Here is a 9,845-nt window from a genome sequence, read left to right as displayed (position 1 = left end):
GGGTACACCCTGAACTGGTTGCCAGCCAATCGCAGGGCACATACAAACAAACAACCATTCGCACTCACATTCACTCCTACAGGCAATTTCGAGTTGTCAATTAACCTACCATGCATGTTTTTGGGATGTGGGAGGAAACCAGAGTGCCCGGAGAAAACCCACGCAGGCATGGGGAGAAAATGCAAACTCCACACAGGCGGGGCCGGGGATTGAACCCCCGTCCTCAGAACTGTGAGGCAGACACTGTAACCAGTCGTCCACCGTGCCGCTTTTCAGAATAGTAAAAGAAGTAAAAATTTTATTCTGAAGTCATTCGTTACTGTCAATACAAATAGCGAACGGGGATGTAGAGGGTGAGTCTGAGCCCTAAAAATGACGCATCAAAATTGTGAAAAATCAAGCTATTCTCTCCGCTCTGGTAGGCTGTGTGCATGTCTGCTGAATGCAATGAAACCACGCCCCGCTCAACTGTCGATCAAATACTAGTACTATGACCTGGAAAATGGATGCTACTTTGTCTAACATCTTTCTTTTGCCTACACGTTTAAAGCACAAGGCTTTTCCACCCTGCTTCAACAAGGCGCTTTATGCGCGAAGGCTGTCACGTCTGACATTTTTTTACAATTATTATTACCCCACCATCCCTTCACTGCTCTTCCGCCTTCTCTCCATGATGTGTGCGCACTCATGGCCCATAATGAGGCACTCTAAAGTGGTCATGCCAGCCCGAATCCCCGTCCACATGCTAGCTGTCAAGTTAAAAAAAAAAATGATTCCCCCCCCTGCTCACTCTTCTGTCTTTCGCTGCATGATGTGTGCACGCTCATGGCCACGCTAGCAGACTATCCGATGGGAAGATGTATTTTCTGGGGGTAGGCATAGCTAGCTAGCAAAATGCATGTTGCAATTGCGCTGGATAACCACTGATGCAAACGAAGGCACTCGAGTTCTTAAATAGGAGAGGGGCGACCCGTGCTGGGGCCCAGGTGCGTCATTGGGCATTGTTTTAGCCATGCCCCCCGCCCCGTAAAAAAAATGTAATAATAAAAATCGGGAAAACTGAAATGGTGAAAAAAGGTTTAACACTACATCTCCAAAACAGAGAACTACAAAGTTCTCAGTCTTTGCAAATTTTCATCAATTACTGTAGCTTCAAACGTATAATGTATTTAGAAACAAATCTCTGAATTAATTTTAAAGGGTTTAAATCTGGGCTATGCAGTTGTTACCTGTGTTTGCCAAAAGGACTGTGTTATGTTCAGGTCCTGTATTCTCATAGGAGATATCAATCTTGAAGGTCTGACTCTCCAGAGACGAAGGTGGCGATGCCACAGAGAAGGTCAGCGAGTCCATGGCCTCCCAACCCACTGACTCAATGGGGGTTTGAATGTACGCGACCTCTTTTCGATCCACCTGACGTACAAACGCAAGGGACACATCACAAAGTCTAAATTTGTCTTGCTCAGAAGCTAATAGTCATCGAAATTATCTCCTGTCCTCTACTCACCATATCTTGCGTGAAGGTGGAGATGTCAACAGAGTAATTTTCAGCCTGTTTCCTCACCAAGCGCCCCAGTTTAGGATGTCGAATTACACTAAATGTAATTGTGCGGTTAGAAGTACCGCTGACATCGTTGGTCACTACTTGCAATTCCTCATTTGAAATTGCTGTTGATGACCCTGAACAGACAACACATATTTAGACTTAGTGCATTATTTTTCTGACAAATGATCATGAAGCATTTGTTTTTGCGTCCATTGCATTCTGATATGCAGTTCGGCTGATAGCCTTGTACTACAACTTTATGTGGGTTCTTCAAGATTTCTACCTAAAGCCTTTTGTATTTATAAGGTACAAAATGAAGCAGACACATAGAGTACTCCCACATAATTTTTATGGTGCAAATGCAATGTGATGTTTTACACAAAGCAGAGTCACTGAGACTCTTCTACTTAGGAGGGCTGATAAGACATGCTAATAATAGATGAAGGCAACACTGAAGGCAAGTGAATAGATCGCTTTTCATGAGCACTCCCAGTAGCCTCGTCTATCTTGGTGATGGTACAGACACTTCATGGACACATTGTGAAGCCATTATGAGTCTATAATGAGGCATATGCAACTATTTAGTGAAGAGGGGATTTACCTCAGGCCAAACCAAGACATTGAGGGGTGTGAGAAAGATGAAAACACATTAATAACCCGCATCGTAAGAGTGATTCATTGCACCCCTCACAACATCAAGCTCCCCTTTAATTCAGATAAATCTGAGATCCTGGTTGTAAAAAACTTCCTCAGACAAGACAGTGTAAAGCTCTTCAAGTACCCACTCTGCAAAACTCAGCAGAGCGTGCCAACTGGCTGTTTGCTACCTTCAAAAATGTCCTTTTCCTCCAAACTGACAACCCAGACGGCTGGAAATCCCAAGGAAGCTTGCAGACAGTCAGCAGCCTATTTTTAGCTCAACGGTATGAAAATAGTGTCGCTACCATTAAACATTATTATCGGCAGCACTGATTAAATGGGTTTGGACTTCACAATAGTTGGTGATGAATTAGTTAGCGAGATAAATCAGTAGGAACGGATGAGTGCATAGAGCGTAAAATACGGCAGAAGTACTTAAAAATAGTCTTCTCATGGTTACTAAAGGAAAGATAAAATAAACACTGAGGTTTGAAGATGAATTACAAGATTACTTCAAGGTTTGCTTTACCTGGAAAGACCTTAAGGGGGCGATTCAGCACCAAATTGAGGACCAAGGCTCTCGCAGTGATGCTGAAGATCTGCCTGGGAGTGAAGTTCACACCGTCGTTGACTTGGAAGTTGAACCCTCCAGACATGGCACCTGGAAGAAAGCAGATCCCCAGTGAGACCATGAAGGAATAAATTGCTGACGGCAACGACATGGAACTCATTCAAAATAATTATGATTTTTTTTTTTTTTTTTTTTTTTTAAATCACACCTACTATTTTCAGCAAAATATAGATGAACTAGCTTATTGTTATCAAGCATTAAGAATACATAATATTAAACATTTGCGCTGAAAACCATTTTAAACTGCTATTGTATCACATTGGTTGTGGTTACATTAACAGCGCCTTCTAGGGGATGCTGGAGGAAAAACAGCTAGATCCTGCTGCTTCTCAGCCGGATGGGAAATGGCTTTACCTTTGTGCACAAACAGCAGCTGTCCCTGGTCTATGTGGGCCTGGGTGAAGTTGAGCACTGCGGTCATGGGGGCACTCTTAAGGGCCAGATGTCCGTTGCTGGGAGGGGTTACCATGAAGTGGAGTTCTTCAGGGTACGTGTCGAGGTCCTGCGCCCTTAAGTCCTCCAGGCAAATCTCTGTCACTGAGGACACCCAAACCTCAACACAGGACAGGCAGAGACATAAATGTGTGTCGACAAAAAAAGTCAGCCTAGTGGAAAATTGCACCTTTGAATATCAACTGACTTGAATTTTTTTTTTAGTTTACAAGAAGCTAATTTTGATCACGATATATAAATGTCTATTGCAGAAAATATATATGATAAGCACCAATTAACTGTATCACAATATAACAAAACAGCTGCAATAACACAGACGCTACATGAATATTACACAGCTGAAGGCCAGTGGAGGCAGCTGTGCCCTTTACTCCACCACTACACACAATGGAGGCAGAACGCTGCGGATGTTCAGCTCTAAGGCTATTTTCCCAGAATGCTCTTTTATCTCCTTTAGCCTTTTTCCATTGCACATCATCCAATGAAGCAGAACTGCTATGAAAAAGTCATCTAACTAAAGCATGAAAGGGCCGCATGAATGACCTGTAGAAATGTGTCACTTTGACCATTCCAAATGCATTTACCAGGCATATTTTAAACAGAGAGGTGTTTATTGTAAAGGATACTTCGTCTGCGTTTTTTAATAATAGCTTAAAGGTTTGAAAGACATAAGATTTTAATCTTTGTACTGCAAACGGCAGCACTTTAGCTTTACAGATGTCATTTAGGATGTTTAAGATGTCCGTGTTGTAATGATGATGTCTAGCGTAATCCATGATAGTGGGAAATGTTGGTGCCCAAATCAGAAGGAGCAGCACAATGTACATTGAATTGAAGCACAACAAAGTGGCATAGCTTTCATTCTTTACATTCTATTTAATTATGTCATTACTGTATGTGCATTTTTATGGAGTACAATATTACACACAGCATCTAATAAAATGGAGGCCAGTAAATGAGGAAATAGGGTATACTGTATGAATTAAGACTGTAACAATGCATTCAAGGACAGTGAAAATCCAAACGCTTCATGATAATGGGCAAGTATAATTCCAAGGCAAAACTAGTGAGCTGTGCAAAAAGTTGACAACAAAGGATGTGCATCAACCCGCCGTGCCAGAACAGCTATTGCGTAATGCCGCCACGAACACAGGTCGCAATTCCCACAGACAGTTCTGCAGTGAAGATCCAAACTATGACAGTACTTCGCCTTTGTTGTTGCCAGTGTCAGTTATGGCTCGCTAGAGTTTACATCGAGTGATGTACAATGTTCGAAATGGATGTCACCTTGTTCTAAATAAAGGTGAACTTGAAGACTCATCTATTCATTCTAGCAAATAAGTGTAAAGTAACTAAAACTTGTTTAGATACCTCTGCCTCTTCTCCAGGGATTCATGACTCAGTGGAGAAGAGGGTTGCTAATCAGCGTCCCTCCGGAGGGAATGGCAAGCACCTCCAGCACTCCCCCCCCCTTCCACCCCACTTAGCAGCAAGTCGCAGCGGGGATCAGTCTGACGAGCGGCGTCAGCGCTGACTCACCGAATTCAAAGACACATGAGATCAATTTGCACAGTTTCCTGTCCCCAAATCTCACGATCTCAACGGGGTTTTAACAGATTATCAAGCTTTAGCGGAGGAGCCGTGACAACCATGACAGGCGGAACCAATTTCATCCTCTTAGGTAGAATACATGACAAGATGACTCTTGTTAAGGTGTTTAGAAGGTGCACTGTACATTTTGTGTCACAGTCTAATAAATATATCTACTGTTCTTCTATTGTAACTTTCAATTAGTTTCCCCATAGTGTTCAAAGGATGTCATAAATGATGTTTACTGGTTAAAGACTTTTGTTCCCTGTTGACTTTAATTGAGAAAAAAATAAAGCTTAAAATATACCAATATACAGGTATATCTCAATTAATTAGAAGTATGAAAATGTTCATTTCTTTAAAAAATACTAATGATAAAACTTTTACACAGTCACAAAAAAAATCACTTTGTTTCTTCAATTTCTTTTTCATTTTAATGCCTGGTTACCACTACAAATATATTATCTGAAGAATACAGTGCACATGACAAAATATATCAGTTTCCATATATTTTATGTTTTATTTGACATAAGCTGAAGCTATCAGGAAAACCAAGAAAAACGGTTAGATATCAGCTCTTAAATTAAACTATTATGAGCTGTTTTTGTGGCCATCATTATATTTGTCCAAACAAATGTACCTTTAGTTGCACCAGGCATTTAAAATGAACAAACCACTTAAGAAACAAGGGTGGTCAAATAATGTTTTTTTCATGACTGCAGATTTATTAGATACAAAGGAAAATAATTTTCAGAAGGCCAATTTCAACCTAATTTCTATAGCAAAAATCGGTTTGATTGTTTGGAATTAAATATTCAAATTTCTTTTGGTGAATTGTGGGCTTTTGCTAGCTGTAAGCTACAATCATCCAAATTATTTAAAAATGGGATGTTTTTCACAAAATTCAATTTATTAAGATTCACCTGTATATACCTAGAAGTCTTCTTTTTTTTTTTTCAAGTATTCGCAACTTTGGTTCCAAATCAACTGTTTATTTTCAGTTTAAGAAAATATATGGATTGTAATTTTAAAGCACCCTTAGCTATTGTACAAGATATTTGGTTTCTACAACACTATTTCATTGTCCAAACTAATGCCATAAGAAATTCACATTGAGTGCTGATGTGACATGAAGTAGAAGAGAGCCACCTTGTGGATAGCAAACTGTTAAGCACATCTGTTCAAACCGCAGAGAGTGCCATCCATCACTTCTATAGCGCTCGCCCTCATTAGGGTAGAGGGTGAGCTGGAGCCAAACCAGCTGACACACCTATATACAACTTCGAGTATTCAGCGAGCCTGAGAAGCATGTTTTTGGAATGTTGGAGGAACCTGGAGTAGACGGAGAAAACCCAAGCAAGCATGGGAGAACATGCAAGCTCCATACATGGAAGATTCAAAACGATAGTTTTTAAAATCTTATAATCTTTTAAAAACTTCTAAAGAACTTTAAAAACTTGGTATCATGACAGTCACCATATTTTTTTTTCTTTGTGTGCTGGCCCCCGTGGACCCTTCCCCATTATATAAAACATCTTTTGGAACAGTGCACACACATGAAAAGTGTCTGACAGCAATGAGTCAGTGTGGTGCCAGACATACTGGTAAACGTTAAAAAAAATATAGAGCAGCAGTGTAGACTCACCCTGAGGACCCTATTTGCGGTAATAACAGGGGGCTCGTCGTTGACAGCTGTAACTTGGACGAACACTGTGCGAGTCTCACTCTGCTTCCTCAGGCCTGTGTCGTTAGCAACCACTGTGAAGTTGTCCGCTAATGTTTCGCTGCTGTCGTGGACGTAGTAGATGAAGTCATGCTCCACCTGGTTAAAGTTTGGATCTTATTAGGACAAACCTTAAGTGGGTACACAAAAGACACGGTAAAATAATTTCTGACGTTTTGAAAATATTACATTTCGTACACAAAATAAACTGCTTGTTTCTTATACAGTGGAACCTCTGAAGTCTAACACAATCCACTTTGGGACCTTAGTCGACCTCAAAATTGTACAGATTTCAAGGTCCCATAACATCAAATTATTTATTATTTTTTAAAATAATCTTTGATGTCCTTTGTCCCTGATGAGGTGTTCCGGGCACATCCGACCGGGAGGAGGACCCGGGGACGACCCAGGACACTCTGGTGAGACTAGGTTTCCCGGCAGGCTAAGGAACGCCTCTGTATTGCCCCAGATGAGCTGGACGAAGTGGCTGGGGAGAGGGAAGTCTGGGCTTCCCTGCTTGAGCGGCTGCCCCCACGACCCGACCCAGATAAGCGAAAGAAAATGGATGGATGTCCTTTTATCGGGTTTGTACAATAATTTGGGTTGAAAATGCCTAGGATGCCCTTTTTCAAGCTATTGTAGTTGGTCTTCTCTGCCTGGCGATTGAGGCGGTCGGATTTCTCATTAATATTCAATATCTAAATAAGCTTTGCTTTGATTGAATTGCTGATATTTCTACTTTAAATATGGAAAACACCGTTGCTCTGATTGGTCCTTGGTGGTCTGATTAGTCCTTATGGAGGCCAAGCGTTTATTGCGACGTTGTGTGATGCCCTTGAACAGTGATCATGTAAAGGCTGCAGATATACAGTTTATTGTACTTTATCCCTTTTATTAAACAATTAAGATAGAGAAACATAATGCATCAATAAAGGAAGGAAGGCGCTCCAGCTCGGCTCTCATTCACTTTGCGCCCCCGTGCGAGACGCTCTTTGCTAACACACATTTTGGTGGGAATGACTGCAAAGGTGTCGCTATTTCATCCACAGTTACATTATAAATTGTAAATGTAGTTAGGTATTGTTCTAAAACACAACATGGATGCTTTTATACACTATATTTGCTTGGCTTGGTGGCAGCCGCCCTGCTGGGTTTCTCACTCAAAACCCAGAAATGCAGTTCCAGCAGTGTGTGAAAGCTTGTTTACTAAGTCATCATCCCTGAAATGGGCCCAAACAAAGCGCAATTCTGGTTCCGAAATGCTTGGGAATTTCTCCGAAACAAAATTCAAGCCATTTATTCCTCAACTCCTCTGAGTTTGGCTGGTGATGTAAAATTTAAGCTTTGCACAAGCTGCTGCAACAGCAGCTCAGCCATTTTTTCTGAGATGAGTGGACATGTAGCCACCACGAAGTAGGCAGGTACTTGAATAAATATTAACTTTCTACATCGCAAACACATGGAAATCTGATCCGGTTGCAAGCCTTATGTCGTTTATCGTCTTTTGCATTCAATCGACAAACTGCATAGATGTCAGACTTAAACCAGGTCACAGACACTTTTTTACCTACTGTATGTTATGCATAAAATAGTGGATTTTTTTTTTATTTTGTTGGAAGGGGACCTTTAATTTTTTTTTCCCTATTGGAAATAACGTCAGCCTCACAGTTCTGAGGACCTGGGTTCAATCCCCGGCCCCGCCTGTGTGGAGTTTGCATGTTCTCCCCGTGCCTGCGTGGGTTTTCTCCGGGCACTCCGGTTTCCTCCCACATCCCAAAAACATGCATTAATTGGAGACTCTAAATTGCCCGTAGGCATGACTGTGAGCGCGAATGGTTGTTTGTTTCTATGTGCCCTGCGATTGGCTGGCAACCAGTTCAGGGTGTACCCCGCCTCCTGCCCGATGACAGCTGGGATAGGCTCCAGCACGCCCGCGACCCTAGTGAGGAGAAGCGGCTCAGAAAATGGATGGATGGATGGAAATAACGGTAATTGAATTAATCTGTTTCAGGGTCCGATTGTGCCCTGTGAATGCAGGGTTTGCAGTGAGGATTCCATTCTTTTATTATGACTAATGTTTACTTATTTGTCGCTTTAGCCATATTGCACTGAGCAGAAAGGACAGAGTCGTGTGTACCATTATTGAACAAACAGAAAAAAAATAAAAACATAACAGGCACATTCATACTCAAGCTGCGACGGCCACAATGGACACCCAGGCATTTAACACACAGACTAAGGCTAATATTTAGCCAGCTAACAGTCAGCTGCTAACTTGAGCGCACAACAGCCAACTCTCCATACTCATTTTCTGGCTCCAATGTCACTCACCAGGCCAGGACCCACCTTTTAAAGCCACACACACTAAAAGTCAATGACATTATAGTGTGGAACGTGAGTATGTCAACCCCAAGTGGACAACAATAATACCTGCTCCTCGCCTGCATATTTTGTTGCTTAATAATACAAAATTCCTTTTCATCCAATTACTGGATTAATTGATGGGATAATCGGTAAAATAATCGAATCTAAAAATATTCAATAGCTGCAGCCCTATTAAATACATTTATTATTTAATCCTTTAAATGCTCATTAAGCTTAAGTCTCACCAGTTTTTGTGCAACATCAACGTTGCATTTTTCCATATATTCAAACTTGAGCGACATTCAAATGTAGAAGTACCACTATATAAAATACATATTACAATATATTGAAACTTTGCAGTAGTTGTTTGATCATCTGTGGAGTATCGTACCTGTCTCCTGGTGAAAGATGTCAAGGGTACACCGGGATGTCGAGAGTGCTCGATGTGGCCATGATGTGGGGGCTCCGTCACATTAAAAAGGAAGTTGATTCCAGCAAAGTGTCGGTTGGTGACTTCAAGTATTTCCTTTGTCAAGGCCTTGTAGCCGCCCTCATCCACTGTGAAATTGGAAACCTTAAGAGGGATGCGGCGGGGTATGATATCGACCGAGATGCTAATGTCGCTGACGTCTGTGACACCATTGGTGGCTTCCAGGATGAAGGTGTCGTTTACTTTGCTGAGCTCCGCCTGCACGTATTGGATGTTTCCGCTGTTAATGTCGTTTTGGGTAAATGTCTTGACAGGAGACTCCTCGCTTCCGATATAATGCCCGTCTGCTTCCACAAAATGTCGTAGAAAGCCATGATAGGGGCCAGCCTTGACTGTGAACACAATCTCAGATGGCACATTGTCCTCATGCGTGACCTGTGTGTTAGTCGGTAACATTTGAGACAACAAC

The 9,845-nt window shown here is 41.7% G+C and overlaps 1 protein-coding gene across 1 annotated transcript in view; it reads right to left on the bottom strand.

Annotated features, from left to right (window-relative positions):
* Window positions 1-9,845, bottom strand: part of cspg4ba (chondroitin sulfate proteoglycan 4ba) — a 28,580-nt gene that overhangs the window by 5,375 nt on the left and 13,360 nt on the right. Inside the window, exons 4-9 of the mRNA XM_061767500.1 lie at window positions 9,338-9,811; window positions 6,505-6,681; window positions 3,171-3,369; window positions 2,715-2,846; window positions 1,508-1,680; window positions 1,230-1,413 (exon numbers count right to left, since the gene is read on the bottom strand). Coding sequence (XP_061623484.1) covers window positions 1,230-1,413; window positions 1,508-1,680; window positions 2,715-2,846; window positions 3,171-3,369; window positions 6,505-6,681; window positions 9,338-9,811 — 1,339 coding nt within the window. The remainder of the gene's footprint in view (window positions 1-1,229; window positions 1,414-1,507; window positions 1,681-2,714; window positions 2,847-3,170; window positions 3,370-6,504; window positions 6,682-9,337; window positions 9,812-9,845) is intronic.

This window comes from Phyllopteryx taeniolatus, chromosome 3, assembly GCF_024500385.1.
Source record: "Phyllopteryx taeniolatus isolate TA_2022b chromosome 3, UOR_Ptae_1.2, whole genome shotgun sequence".
NCBI classification, from domain to species: domain Eukaryota; kingdom Metazoa; phylum Chordata; class Actinopteri; order Syngnathiformes; family Syngnathidae; genus Phyllopteryx; species Phyllopteryx taeniolatus.
The sequence above is the reverse complement of the archived record's forward strand: the minus strand, read 5'-3'. Positions and strand labels throughout refer to the sequence as shown.